Raw genomic sequence first — 12999 nt, forward strand, 5'->3', positions numbered from 1 at the left:
AGTATGTGTGCTGTGCTATTTTTTTTATTTTTTTTTTATGTTTTACGTTTTTTGTCGTTCGTATCATTAGTTGGCTCATATTGCCACCATAGCTCACACTTTCTTCTTAAATTCCTTTTTAGACCTTTTTAAGTTGATCTATCTTTGTTTGTTCTCGACCTACTTTAGTTCTCTAGTTCGATATTGAGTGCAGCCCAAGCCCTGAGGTCTTTATAGCACTTAATTTGTAGGTTTCAGCTCTGTAGACTCAATACTATATAAAGTTGCATTTTTAGAAAGAAACACTTGTAAGATAGCAAAAAGGGATCTGCTTTTAAGCTTAGTTTCTACGTAAATGAAATACTGCATCAGAACCGCTTCGCTGTTGTCATGTCACTAAGCGTTACCAACAACTAAGGGTGGGTAAAAATATCAATTTCACGATGCATTGATCTAGATATATATATATATATATATATATATATATATATATATATATATATATATATATATATATATATATATATATATATATATACCCATATATATTGATAAATCCGACTCAATATCCAGCCCTACCAACAACATGCCACCATCTTCACAGTGTAAATATTGCTATAGATGGCTTTGTATAATTGAAGTAAAATTCCCATAAATTTTTCCAACCTAGTGTAATCACACCGGTTTGATCGTACGCGTCTGAGCCCAGCCTTGTGTAATCACACCGGTTTGATCGTACACGTCTGAGCCTAGCCTAGTGTAATCACAGCGGTTTGATCGTACGCGTCTGAGCCCAGCCTAGTGTAATCACACCGGTTTGATCGTACGCGTCTGAGCCCAGCCTAGTGTAATCACACCGGTTTGATCGTACACGTCTGAGCCCATCCTAGTGTAATCACACCGGTTTGATCGTACACGTCTGAGCCCAGCCTAGTGTAATCACACCGGTTTGATCGTACGCGTCTGAGCCCAGCCTAGTGTAATCACACCGGTTTGATCGTACACGTCTGAGCCCAGCCTAGTGTAATCACACCGGTTTGATCGCATCACGTCTGAGCCCAGCCTAGTGTAATCACACCGGTTTGATCGTACACGTCTGAGCCCAGCCTAGTGTAATCACACCGGTTTGATCGTACACGTCTGAGCCCAGCCTAGTGTAATCACACCGGTTTGATCGTACACGTCTGAGCCCAGCCTAGTGTAATCACACCAGTTTGACCGTACGTGCGAAAGGGTTAAGAGAAAACACCCACCAATCAGAAAATTGTGGCAAACAAGTGCAGCAAAAGAGGTCTACAGTGACCAAAACTTATTTTATATTTGTATATATATATATATATATATATATATATATATATATATATATATATATTAAATATTTAGACTTCATACCGCTGCTTTGCAAGTGAAGTAAACCTCTGTGGGAGTACACACATGACTACACTACACGAATGCTACACTGAGAGATTTTCTCAGCGCTAGCCTAATAAGCACATATATTACGCTGGGAAAACAGAGGAGGAAATTGCATTGTCACTTTTCCCCAGAGCTCTCTCTCTGTGTGTGTGTGTGTGTGTGTGTGTGTTTATGGCAACTAGAACTACATTCTCAAGTCTTGTTTAATTTCTTGGGTGATTAAACCATGTAATCAAAAATAATCATATAGACACAAGGCAAGAGAGAAAACGCAGCCCATTATAATGAAAGATTGCTCAATAAACGTGTTATTTTGTAATATAGTGTTGACATCGCACACTTCAGAATCAGATTAAACTTTATAGTCATTGTGTAATGTACGCATAGACAATGAAATGCAGTTGTACTTGCGTTGTAGACAGCTTCATTATATATAAGGGGAGCATTTGAGTTTTGTTCAGTGCAGACTGGTTGTTAATTAGTAGCGCCTTTTTTGTTAAGTATATTGGTAAAGATTTATTTTTAGATGAAATCTTTCAAGCACTTAAATTAATCTTCAGGCATTAAAAATAGTTTAATCTCATTTTACTTTACCATGGTGTGGTTGAAAAAGCCAATTATTGTACTGAGTTACTTTTCTGCACTATATAACAAACTTAGCCCACACAAATGACCCAAATGCCATTTTTAGGGTCTCTTAGCAGCTGTGGGACTGAAATAGTTTCTTCATCTGGACGTACTGATTCTGCGCTTTGATACTTGGTCTTTATTGTTGACTTCATAGAGAACATCACATCGAGTTTTGCCTCGACTGGTATCTTTCTGCTCAGACGCTGCCTACGAGCATGAACAGACAAACACATGCATGGACGCTCACACTTAATGCTGCCAAGATGTAATTAGCTGGTAACATCTAACACGACTCACCTACACACTCCTACTCGTGCAAACAAACCAAGCGACCCACAGCTCAGCAGATTTACAGCATTATAGAACAGATGCCCACTCATGACCATCACACACATGCACACATGCATACACGCCTCGCTTGTAAGCACCAGTTTGCCTACAGTGATCTGTGGTGTGTTTAGTTTCTCAGCAATGTGAAATTAAATAGAGTTTTTTGCATAAGATCCAACATGACACTGGAAATCGCCATGTTGCGTTCACATAAACAATGTTGAGCACAATTCAGAGGTTGCATTTTTTTTGTTAGGTTTAGGGTTGGGAATTGGGTTAAAGTGTAGTGTTTATAAGATATGCATTGCTGTTGGCGGTTCATTTACAACTACAACTACTCGCTTCTGGCACCCCTCTGTGGACATTTCACTCAAACACCTTCAGCTTTGGCCACTGGGGGCAGTGGTTTGTATTTCGGTAAGCACAGACTGATCATTCTGCCGGTTCTCTCGAATGAAACTTTTTTGGAGACACACAAGTGATCTTAACAATGTCTCAAACTCAGATTTGCCAAGACACAAAGGTTGGGAATGAAAAGTCAGAAGTTTCAATTTGAACTCAAACATTCCTCATCAAATTCTTTAAAGTCCAAATTATCTGAGCTATGCTTTCCACATTCATTTTATAGCTTAATATTCTTAATGCATGTCAACAATTGTCCTTATATCGCCTAAGTCCGAGACAAAGTTGATACTTTGATAACACATAACAGAACTCCATTAAGACCTGCACAAGCTATGAGAGCAACCTCTGAGTTCTTTTAACAAATAGATTTATTCTATTGTTTTCTTAATTTTTTTTTGATCATATAACATATTTATACCATGGTATTGTTTGAAGTATTTCCATTGCACATGCCCAAAACCATGGACTTTTGGACATTTTATTCTTCAAAGAATACCATGGTAAAAACATTGAAAAAAACACAATTACACCATGGTATATTTACAAATACATGGTATTACGTGTTACTTTTTTGTGTTGAAAAGAAAAGTACTGTCTCATGAACACACTTTTTTATCTCTTGATTTCTTTTTCACACTCTTTCCCTCATTTCTCCTTCATCCATTCTCTACATTTTAAAGAACAAGTCTCTTACCTGCAGTTTGGTTTTACTCAGGATCCGTTCTCTTTTTCCCCGTTGGTGTGTATGTGTGTGTGTGTTTCTGGCTTGTGTGCCCTTTTCTGCGTGTGCGTGTATGTTAGGTGGTGTTTGACTTCAGTGGCAGCGGGCGCCTGGAGCTCAGTCTGAAGGCTGGAGATGTGATCTTCCTCCTGCGCAGAGTCAACAAAGACTGGCTGGAGGTGAGAGAGAACTGGAGAGCGAGTGAGAAGGAGGAAGGAAGAGTGATTGAGAGAGAGATAACAAGAGAAAAGTAGAGGATGATATATAGTATGAGAGGAGAGTGGGGAGGGTTTGCAAGAGAGAGAGAGAGAGCGAGAGAAAGAGAGAGAAATATAACATGATAGAGGGAGAGAAAAAGGTAGAGGATAGATTAGCAGGGAAGAGAGAGAGGAGGGTTTGTAAGAGAGAAGAAGAGAGGGAGTTGTTCTAGTTTAAGGGTGGAAAGAGAGAATTAATAAATGAAGCCTTACCAACCATGCCACTTCCAGTTATCTGGGGCAGTGGATCCAGTAACAATTAAGCTCACAGGTTATTTTTTTAAGATCAATACAGTAGGCGAGTGTTGCCAAACATCAAGCCATAGACCAATAATAAAAAAATAGGGAATTATTCCTATTGTCCGTTACAGCCTTAAATGTGATAAAATCATGACATAGTATAAAAAGGATTCTGACTCTAAAAAGAGTCAAATGTGTCTTGAGTACCAAAATAATGTTAAAACCCCAGCATATCAAGCAAGGATACATGAATGGATGGATGGGTGGATGGATGGATGGATGAAGGGATGGATGAAGGGATGAATGGATGGATGGATGTTTGGAGGGATTGATGGTTAAATAGATGAAGGATGGATATATGGAGGGAAAGAGGGATGGATGCATACAGGGATTGACTGGATGTATGTATGAATGGAATGGAAGGATGGATGATAGACGATTGGATGGAGGGATGGATGGTTGGATGAATGGATGGATGTATGGATGGAAGGATGAGGACCTGATGGATGGATGATGGAGGGATTGATGGATAAATAGATGAAGAATGGATAGATGGAGGGAAAGTGGGATGGATGGATACTGGGATTAATTGGATGATTGGATGGAATGATAGAATGATGAATGATAGAGGAATGGATGAAAAAATTGATGAATGGACGGCTAAATAAAGGGATGAAGTAATGGATGGATGGACAGATGGATGGAGGACTTGATGGATGGGAAGAGGGATTGATGGATGGATAGAGGGATGGATGGAGAGTATGAGGGATGGATGATAGAGGAATGGATGGATGGACGGATGGCTTAATGAAGGAATGAATAGATAGAGGGATGGATTGATGGAGGAATGGCTTGATGGATGAAAGGTAGATGGAGGGATTGATAGTTGGAGGGATGGATGGATGTTTGGAAACTGGGATTGAATTAATATATGGGATGATGGAGGGATGAATAGAGGAATGGATTGAGGGATGGATGATAGAGGAATGGATGGAGGGATGAAGGAAGGGATGGATGGAGGATGGATGGATGATAAATGAATGGAATAATGTGGAATGGATGTGGGATTGATGGATGGAGGGGAGATGGATTAAATAAAGAAAGGAAAAGGAGGGGAAGTGAAACAATAAAGAGATGAAGGATGGGGCATTAAAGAAATGAATGAATGCAGGATACTTGTACAAAAGAAAGGATGGAGGAGAAGATGTGAGAAATTTGTGTGTTAAAGAGTGGAACATTTAGAGTAAGCAAATCTGATCTGAACGCACACACACGGTTTGTATAAGCTTGATGTGTCTGGAGTGGGCATATCTACTCTAGACTCATATCTAGAAGACAGTAAGAACAAGTCTTCATCTTCTTATGCAGTGTGTACTATCTCTAGGGCACAGTGAGGGACAGAACCGGCATCTTTCCAGAGTCGTTCGTGAAGATTATAAAACCTCTTCCCGAGAGTGACTCTGATGAAGAGTGCAGAGCTTCCAAGAATGCTCAGGGTTCATACAGCTGCCTGCGTTGCTATCTACTTCAGCCAGATGGCATTGATACAAGGTCAGAGATAGTGAGATAAAGATGCATAGTTGATCTTAGAATATTTTCTTTTTGATCAAACAATTTCAAAGAAATAGTTGTCTTTCTGTTCTTTTTTGTGATGTTAAAGTCAATACAAACACTTATTTATGAGACATGATGTTGAATGAATGTTTCTCAATTGATGTGATGCTGCTGTAGGGACATTTGCGTTGAGGAAGATATCACAATTCAGCCGTCTTACGAGGATCTGCTCTCCCGAATGAGGTACAAAACAGTTGAAACTTTTATATGATGTGGAATAGATATTCTGAAAACTAGATTCAATCAATAATAATAATAATAATTCCTTACATTTATATAGCACTTTTCTAGGCACTCAAAGCGCTTTACATAGCATATGGATGATGCGACGGCAGCCATAGTGCACCAGAACATCCACTAGCTATTGGTGGGGAGGAGAGAGTAGAGTGATGTAGCCAATTCAGGGATGGAGATTAATACGAGGCCATGATAGATAGGGGCCAATGGGGGGAATTTGGCCAGGACACCAGGGTTACACCCCTACTCTTTACGAGAACTTTTAATGACCACAGAGAGTCAGAACCTCAGTTTAAAATCTCATCCAAAGGATGGTGCCTTTTTACAGTATTGTCCCCATCACTATACTGTGGCATTAGGACCTACACAGACAGTAGGGTGAGCACCCCCTGCTGGCCTCCCTAATACCTCTTCCAGCAGCAACCTTGGTTTTCCCCAGGAGGTCTCCCATCCAGGTACTGGCCAGGCTCAACCCTGCTTAGCTTTAGTGGGCAACCAGGCAAGAGCTGTAGGGTGATATGGCTGCCTGTACAGCCATGTTTTAACAAGCCATAACAACAATGGATTGATTGCACATATACGGATGAGGTATAGTTTGGCATTTCTGCGAAAAACAAAACAAAAAAACATGCTCTTTACTTTCTCAATTTTAGCATCATTCACGCTTTTATCTGTCCTTTACACTTAAATTTCAAGAATAGCTCACCCAAAAATGACGACATGAGGGGTGAGTAAACAATGACAGAATTTTCATTTTTGGGTGAACTATCTTTTTAACTTTAAGTCTCATAATCAGCTCCTACTTGTATTCATTTTCTCATTTCTGTTGTTCTTTTCACTGTGAGGAGGGCTTGTGTCACACAACTGTGTTTCATGCATGGGGAAGAAACAGATGGGAATAAAAGGATTGGACCAAGATCCAGAAGTGAAAGAGAATTGAGTTGAGTGTTGATATGTAACTGTAGCCAGCTGGTATGCAATACGAAAGTAGACAGAGGAAGTTAAGGCTTTTATAGCCTTCTTGCTAGCACGACTGACTCCCATGCTGGGTATTGACAGTTCGAATTCCGCCCGGAGCGGGTTGAGGAGGACCGGTGACACATACACATCAGAAAATACAAACGCACCCTCACTTAAATGGCCAGTTTGTACTTGTTTGTCAATTCTTTTTGTGGCCAAGTTCCAGAGAGTGTAAATCACTATAAAACATTTTTAATCGAATGAATGACATGAAATGCTGATTAATTCATCACAATTAATTGCATGCATCAATATTTGCTGAAAAAGGCCCCAAACTAAAGACAATTCAATATATAATCATAAAAATAATATACGTATATGTAAATATATATCCGTCGAGGCATGGAGTCTACAAGACCCCTGAAGGTGTCCTGTGGTATCTGGTACCAAGACATTAGCAGCAGAACCTTCAAGTCCTGTAAGTTGTGAGGTGGAGCCACCGTGGATCGGACTTGTTGGTCCAGCACATCCCACAGATGCTCAATCGGATTGAGATCTGGGGAATTTGGAGGCCAGGGCAACACCTTGAACTCTTTATCATGTTCCTCAAACCATTCCTGAACAATGTGTGCAGTGTGACATTATCCTTCTCAAAGAGGCCACTGCCATTGGGTAATGCCATTGCCATGAAGGGGTGTACCTGGTTTGCAACAATATTTTGGCAGTTGGCATGTGTAAAATTGACATCCACATAATAGCCCAGGGTTTCCCAGCAGAACATTGCCCAGAGCATCACACTCCCTCAACTGGCTTGTCATCTTCCTACAGTGCATCCTGGTTCAATCACTTCCCCAAGTAAACGTTGACTAAATCTAGACTACAATACTGAGGGTTTTCTTTTACTAAATCTAGACAAAAATATTGAGGGTTTTCGTTGACTAAATCTAGACTAAAATACTGAGGGTTTTCGTTGACTAAATCTAGACTACAATACTGAGGGTTTTCTTTGACTAAATCTAGACTAAAATACTGAGGGTTTTCATTGACTAAATCTAGACTAAAATACTGAGGGTTTTCTTTGACTAAATCTAGACTAAAATACTGAGGGTTTTCATTGACTAAATCTAGACTAAAATACTGAGGGTTTTCATTGACTAAATCTAGACTAAAATACTGAGGGTTTTCATTGACTAAATCTAGACTAAAATACTGAGGGTTTTCATTGACTAAATCTAGACTAAAATACTGAGGGTTTTCATTGACTAAATCTAGACTAAAATACTGAGGGTTTTCATTGACTAAATCTAGACTAAAATACTGAGGGTTTTCATTGACTAAATCTAGACTAAAATACTGAGGGTTTTCGTTGACTAAATCTAGACTAAAATACTGAGGGTTTTCGTTGACTAAATCTAGACTAAAATACTGAGGGTTTTCGTTGACTAAATCTAGACTAAAATACTGAGGGTTTTCTTTGACTAAATCTTGACTAAAATACTGAGGGTTTTCATTGACTAAATCTAGACTAAAATACTGAGGGTTTTCATTGACTAAATCTAGACTAAAATACTGAGGGTTTTCTTTGACTAAATCTAGACTAAATTACTGAGGGTTTTCTTTGACTAAATCTTGACTAAAATACTGAGGGTTTTCATTGACTAAATCTAGACTAAAATACTGAGGGTTTTCATTGACTAAATCTAGACTAAAATACTGAGGGTTTTCATTGACTAAATCTAGACTAAAATACTGAGGGTTTTCATTGACTAAATCTAGACTAAAATACTGAGGGTTTTCATTGACTAAATCTAGACTAAAATACTGAGGGTTTTCTTTGACTAAATCTAGACTAAAATACTGAGGGTTTTCGTTGACTAAATCTAGACTAAAATACTGAGGGTTTTCATTGACTAAATCTAGACAAAAATACTGAGGGTTTTCTTTGACTAAATCTAGACTAAAATACTGAGGGTTTTCGTTGACTAAATCTAGACTAAAATACTGAGGGTTTTCTTTGACTAAATCTAGACTAAAATACTGAGGGTTTTCTTTGACTAAATCTAGACTAAAATACTGAGGGTTTTCATTGACTAAATCTAGACTACAATACTGAGGGTTTTCATTGACTAAATCTAGACTAATAAAACTGAATAAGCTTGACTAAATATGATAACAACTAAAAAGGACATTTGACACAGGACTAAGACTAAATCAAAAAATACTGACAAAATTAACACTACATTGTAGGCGCTTTCGATGGTGGTCAGGGGTCATCATGGGCACTCTGACCGGTCGTGCCCAATACACAGCAGGGTGCGATGCACTGTGTGTTGTGACACATTCCTCCCGTAACCTGTAGATTTGGAATTCAGTATTGTTTGGATTATTTCGTCCTGCTGGCTTTAATCATCCATCGATTTGTTGTCTGTACAGTTGCATGTTGCCTGTAGAGATTAAGCTGTGCTACATCCATCAGCTGCACTTTCTGCGGTCCAGATCGGACACATGGTCAACTGCATTGCCTTTCAAAATATACTCTTTTGACCTGCTTTGTGATACTCTTTTTTTTTTTATATATGGGCAGATTTCTGAAATGAAAAACGGGGACATTTCAAGTTCAGTGTTCAATAGGTCATTGAAATTTCATGTTACTTATAAAAAAGGGGACAAATTGGATTTTATGTATCTTGACCATGTGAATGTGGTAATCTGCTAAACTATGCACTGTAAGAAATTATTTCGGTTAAACTTAAAGTAACATAACTGCTTTAAAAAGTTTGTTTAAAATACAATTTGATAACAAAATAAAGTAATTCATAATTTGAATAAAAAGGTCTAGTTAACTAACAATAAGCAGAATTATCTTTTTTGTATTTCTTTTTTTATTTTACATGATATCAGTGCATTTCCATTGTGCCATTAGTTTACTCAATAAAAACAGATTCTTATGTTATCTGAACAAATGAGTAAATCTAAGTTGAAAATATACAGTTAAAAAAATCATGGAAATATTATTTTTTTGTACAGTGTGGTATATCATGCTCTATTGAATATATGTCTCAATGAAATTCAAACACGGAGGTAAAGTTGATAATTTTTAGTCTTCCGTTTCATCTTCAATAAGTTCATTTCTATGCTCTAAAGTTAACAAAACTGAACTAAACAAACATGGATAAACAATGAGGAACTATTGCAGCTGAGAGAGGGGGTGGTGGGCCGATAGCACTGATATACACAACTCATACTGATTAAAGATAAATTATTGATTTTATTTGTTCATCTGCAGGGACTAATTTGACTACTTTTCACCAGCTTGTTAGTTTGTGTGGGAATTCCCGAATTATGAAGGCCAAACTTTGAGGAATGTTTTACACTGTGCAAAACAATCCTGTGCCAAATTCAGAATATAATTTTACAACATAAACAGCTAGTGTTTGCCTTACTTTGAAGCTTATAACAATGATAATAATTCTCTTCAATTGCCTGGTCGTTAATGGCAAATCTGGCCCAACCAAGTAATCAGCAAAGGAAGATGAATGATTTGAAGCTGCTACAGCGAGCAGCCCCCTCTGTTGGTCAAAATGAACATGACACGTTAGGCTTTGCTGCTGGGGCTTTCTTGCAATGTAACATTTCACTATGAATGCTGTCTTAAACGCTTGGGAAAAACTGGGACATTTACGGGGACAGCTCCAGTCGGGGACAGGCCACCAAAAACTGAGAATGTCCCTGGAAAACGGGGATGTCTGGTCACCCTACTCTTTTAGTACAGTCAATGGCAGGCACATGCACCAACGATGAGCGCAGACTATGCTGATGACGAAATTTGCGTCACGCATACTGTGCACAGAGCGATCAACAATGCAGACAACTGAAATATACTCTTTAGGACTTTAGGAGTGTGTGTTTATATTTATGTCTTTTTAAGTTTTCATCAAACATTAATTTGACTGTTCAGCTGGTTCCCGCCTCCTCCTTGCCCATATTGTATACTGTTACACTATAATAAGCCTAAACTGCATACTATTTATTTCATTTTCAACCATTTGCATTAAGGTCACAAGACTGCTGACACAACAAGGAGTCCTCAATGTTATATACTAATTATATTCACACTTAATGTGACCTCTAAACTGCTAAGTAATTTGTCTCCCTCCCCTGTCTTTTCCTCAGAGATTTGTTTCAAGTGGATAATATTGCTTTGAACTATCGAGATCCTGCGGGTGATCTGATACGGATATTAGATGATGAAGACATCGGTCTCATGGTGCACGAGAGCATAACAGCAGGGTCAAATGTCAAAAGACCCGTAAATCAGTTTCCATGGGAGCTGCTGGTCACGCATGCCAACGATCTCACTGTCTACAACACTGAGTAATAACATAAGTGTGTTTGTCTGTGACCTCTTTTTATGTCCCATGTAATTTCAGAATCATTATACAGTGTTCAGTGTTTTACGTTGTTTTCAAATTGAAAACATTTTCGGTTATTAAACGTAATCATTATTTCACAGTGTGGTGCACATTTGAAAAATGTCAGTGCTAATAAATAATGATTTTATGTATAAATGGTACAATATGTATTTAAGTATATTCTCAGTATTTTTGTCTTGTTTTCCAATAAAAAATATCTAAACATTCATAAAATAAGTTACATTTACTTGAGAAGCAAAATAACATACGATTGGTATGTCTAGTTTCTTTCAGCGACATAAAAAAAGAATTTAAGTGAGGTTTACAGTATTCTTGCCAAAGTGGCATAAAAATGGTTATCCTTTTGAATTCCTTTTACTTTTTGTTTAGTTATTGATGATATTGGTTATTGAGGGCATTTGTTTGGCCAACTTCCTTATGCGATTCCTTTTTTTGCAGATTTTAAACAGAAAAAAAAAATTATGAATTTACATTTACGCATTTGGCAGACGCTTTTATCCAAAGCGACTTACGGAGCCCTTATTACAGGGACAATCCCCCTGGAGTTAAGTGCCTTACTCAAGGACACAATGGTGGTGGCTGTGGGGCTCAAACCAGCATCCTTCTGATTACCAGATTACCAGTTATGTGCTTGGACCACTACACCACCGGCTGGCTCAGCTCGACTTGAGCAACACAGACACACAATATATGCACAAATTATATACATTATACAATTATATGTATTATATTTGATGCAAAATCTCTCAATGGGATTTTAAATCACATGCATATTTAATGCATTTTGCACACACTTACCATATGGAAGAACATGATTGCTCACTTTTCAAGTCTTTAATGTATTTATGTGAGAAAAAGGATACACTTTACAATAAGGTTGTTTTCATTAACATTAGTTGATTGCAATAATTCACATAAACCAACATTACTTTTTCAGCATGTATTAATCTTGGTTAATATCAACTAATAATTTTTTTTATTAAAAGTTGTATGTGTTAACATTTGTTAACGCATTATGAACTAACAATTTTATTTTTATAAATGAACATTAACTAAGATTAATAAATGCTTTAAAAGTATCTTGTTCATTGATGGTTCATGATACCTAATGGATATACTAATGTTAACGAATACAACCTTATTGTAAAGTGATAACAAAAGCCTGATTTGAGTCAGGAGATGGCAATCCTGGCATACAATTAATGAAACAAGATTGGAGGTGTGAGTTAGAGCTACTTTGACTTATAAAAAGCACTCAAACATTTTAAGCTTGCTATTCACAAGAAGCATCTGCAGATGTGGACCACACCTTGCAAAAAAGACATCTCACAAGACCTACGATCAAGAATTGTTGATTTGCATAAAGCTGGAAAGGGTTACAAAGTTATCTCGAAGAGCTTAAATATTCATCTGTCCACACAGTAAGTCAAATTGTCTATACATTGAGAAGATTAAGTACTGTGGCTACTCTCCCTAGAAGTGGCCGTCCAGCCAAGATGACTCTAAGGGCACACCGCAGGATGCTAAGTGAGGTAAAAAAGAACCCTAGAGTGACCGCTAAAGACTTGAAGGAATCATTGGAACTGGTTAACATATCTGTTCATTAGTCTATACAAAAAACATTAAACAGCCATTGTGTCCATGGCAAGACACCTCGAAGGAAGCTGCTGCTTTCCAACAAAAACATTGCTGCATGCCTGAAGTTTGCCAAAGACCACCTTGACACTCCACAACCCTACAGGGGAAATACTTTATGGACTGATGAATCTAAGGTCGG

The 12999-nt window shown here is 37.9% G+C and overlaps 2 protein-coding genes across 3 annotated transcripts in view; one reads left to right on the plus strand and one right to left on the minus strand.

Moving 5' to 3' along the window:
* Positions 1 to 3641, minus strand: part of LOC127640857 (parvalbumin-7-like) — a 41805-nt gene extending 38164 nt beyond the window's left edge. Inside the window, exon 1 of the mRNA XM_052123531.1 lies at positions 3455 to 3641. The gene's annotated coding sequence lies outside the window, so the exon portion shown is untranslated. The remainder of the gene's footprint in view (positions 1 to 3454) is intronic.
* The window catches only part of LOC127640855 (neutrophil cytosol factor 4-like), a 28700-nt gene extending 17375 nt beyond the window's left edge, over positions 1 to 11325 (plus strand). For both annotated transcript variants that reach the window (XM_052123528.1, XM_052123529.1), the window contains 4 exons: positions 3562 to 3660; positions 5363 to 5529; positions 5710 to 5775; positions 10963 to 11325. In XM_052123528.1, the coding sequence (XP_051979488.1) occupies positions 3562 to 3660; positions 5363 to 5529; positions 5710 to 5775; positions 10963 to 11167 (537 nt within the window). In that variant the 3' untranslated portion in view covers positions 11168 to 11325. The remainder of the gene's footprint in view (positions 1 to 3561; positions 3661 to 5362; positions 5530 to 5709; positions 5776 to 10962) is intronic.
* The last annotated feature ends 1674 nt before the right edge of the window (positions 11326 to 12999 follow it).

Source organism: Xyrauchen texanus, chromosome 50 (assembly GCF_025860055.1).
Source record: "Xyrauchen texanus isolate HMW12.3.18 chromosome 50, RBS_HiC_50CHRs, whole genome shotgun sequence".
Taxonomy (NCBI): domain Eukaryota; kingdom Metazoa; phylum Chordata; class Actinopteri; order Cypriniformes; family Catostomidae; genus Xyrauchen; species Xyrauchen texanus.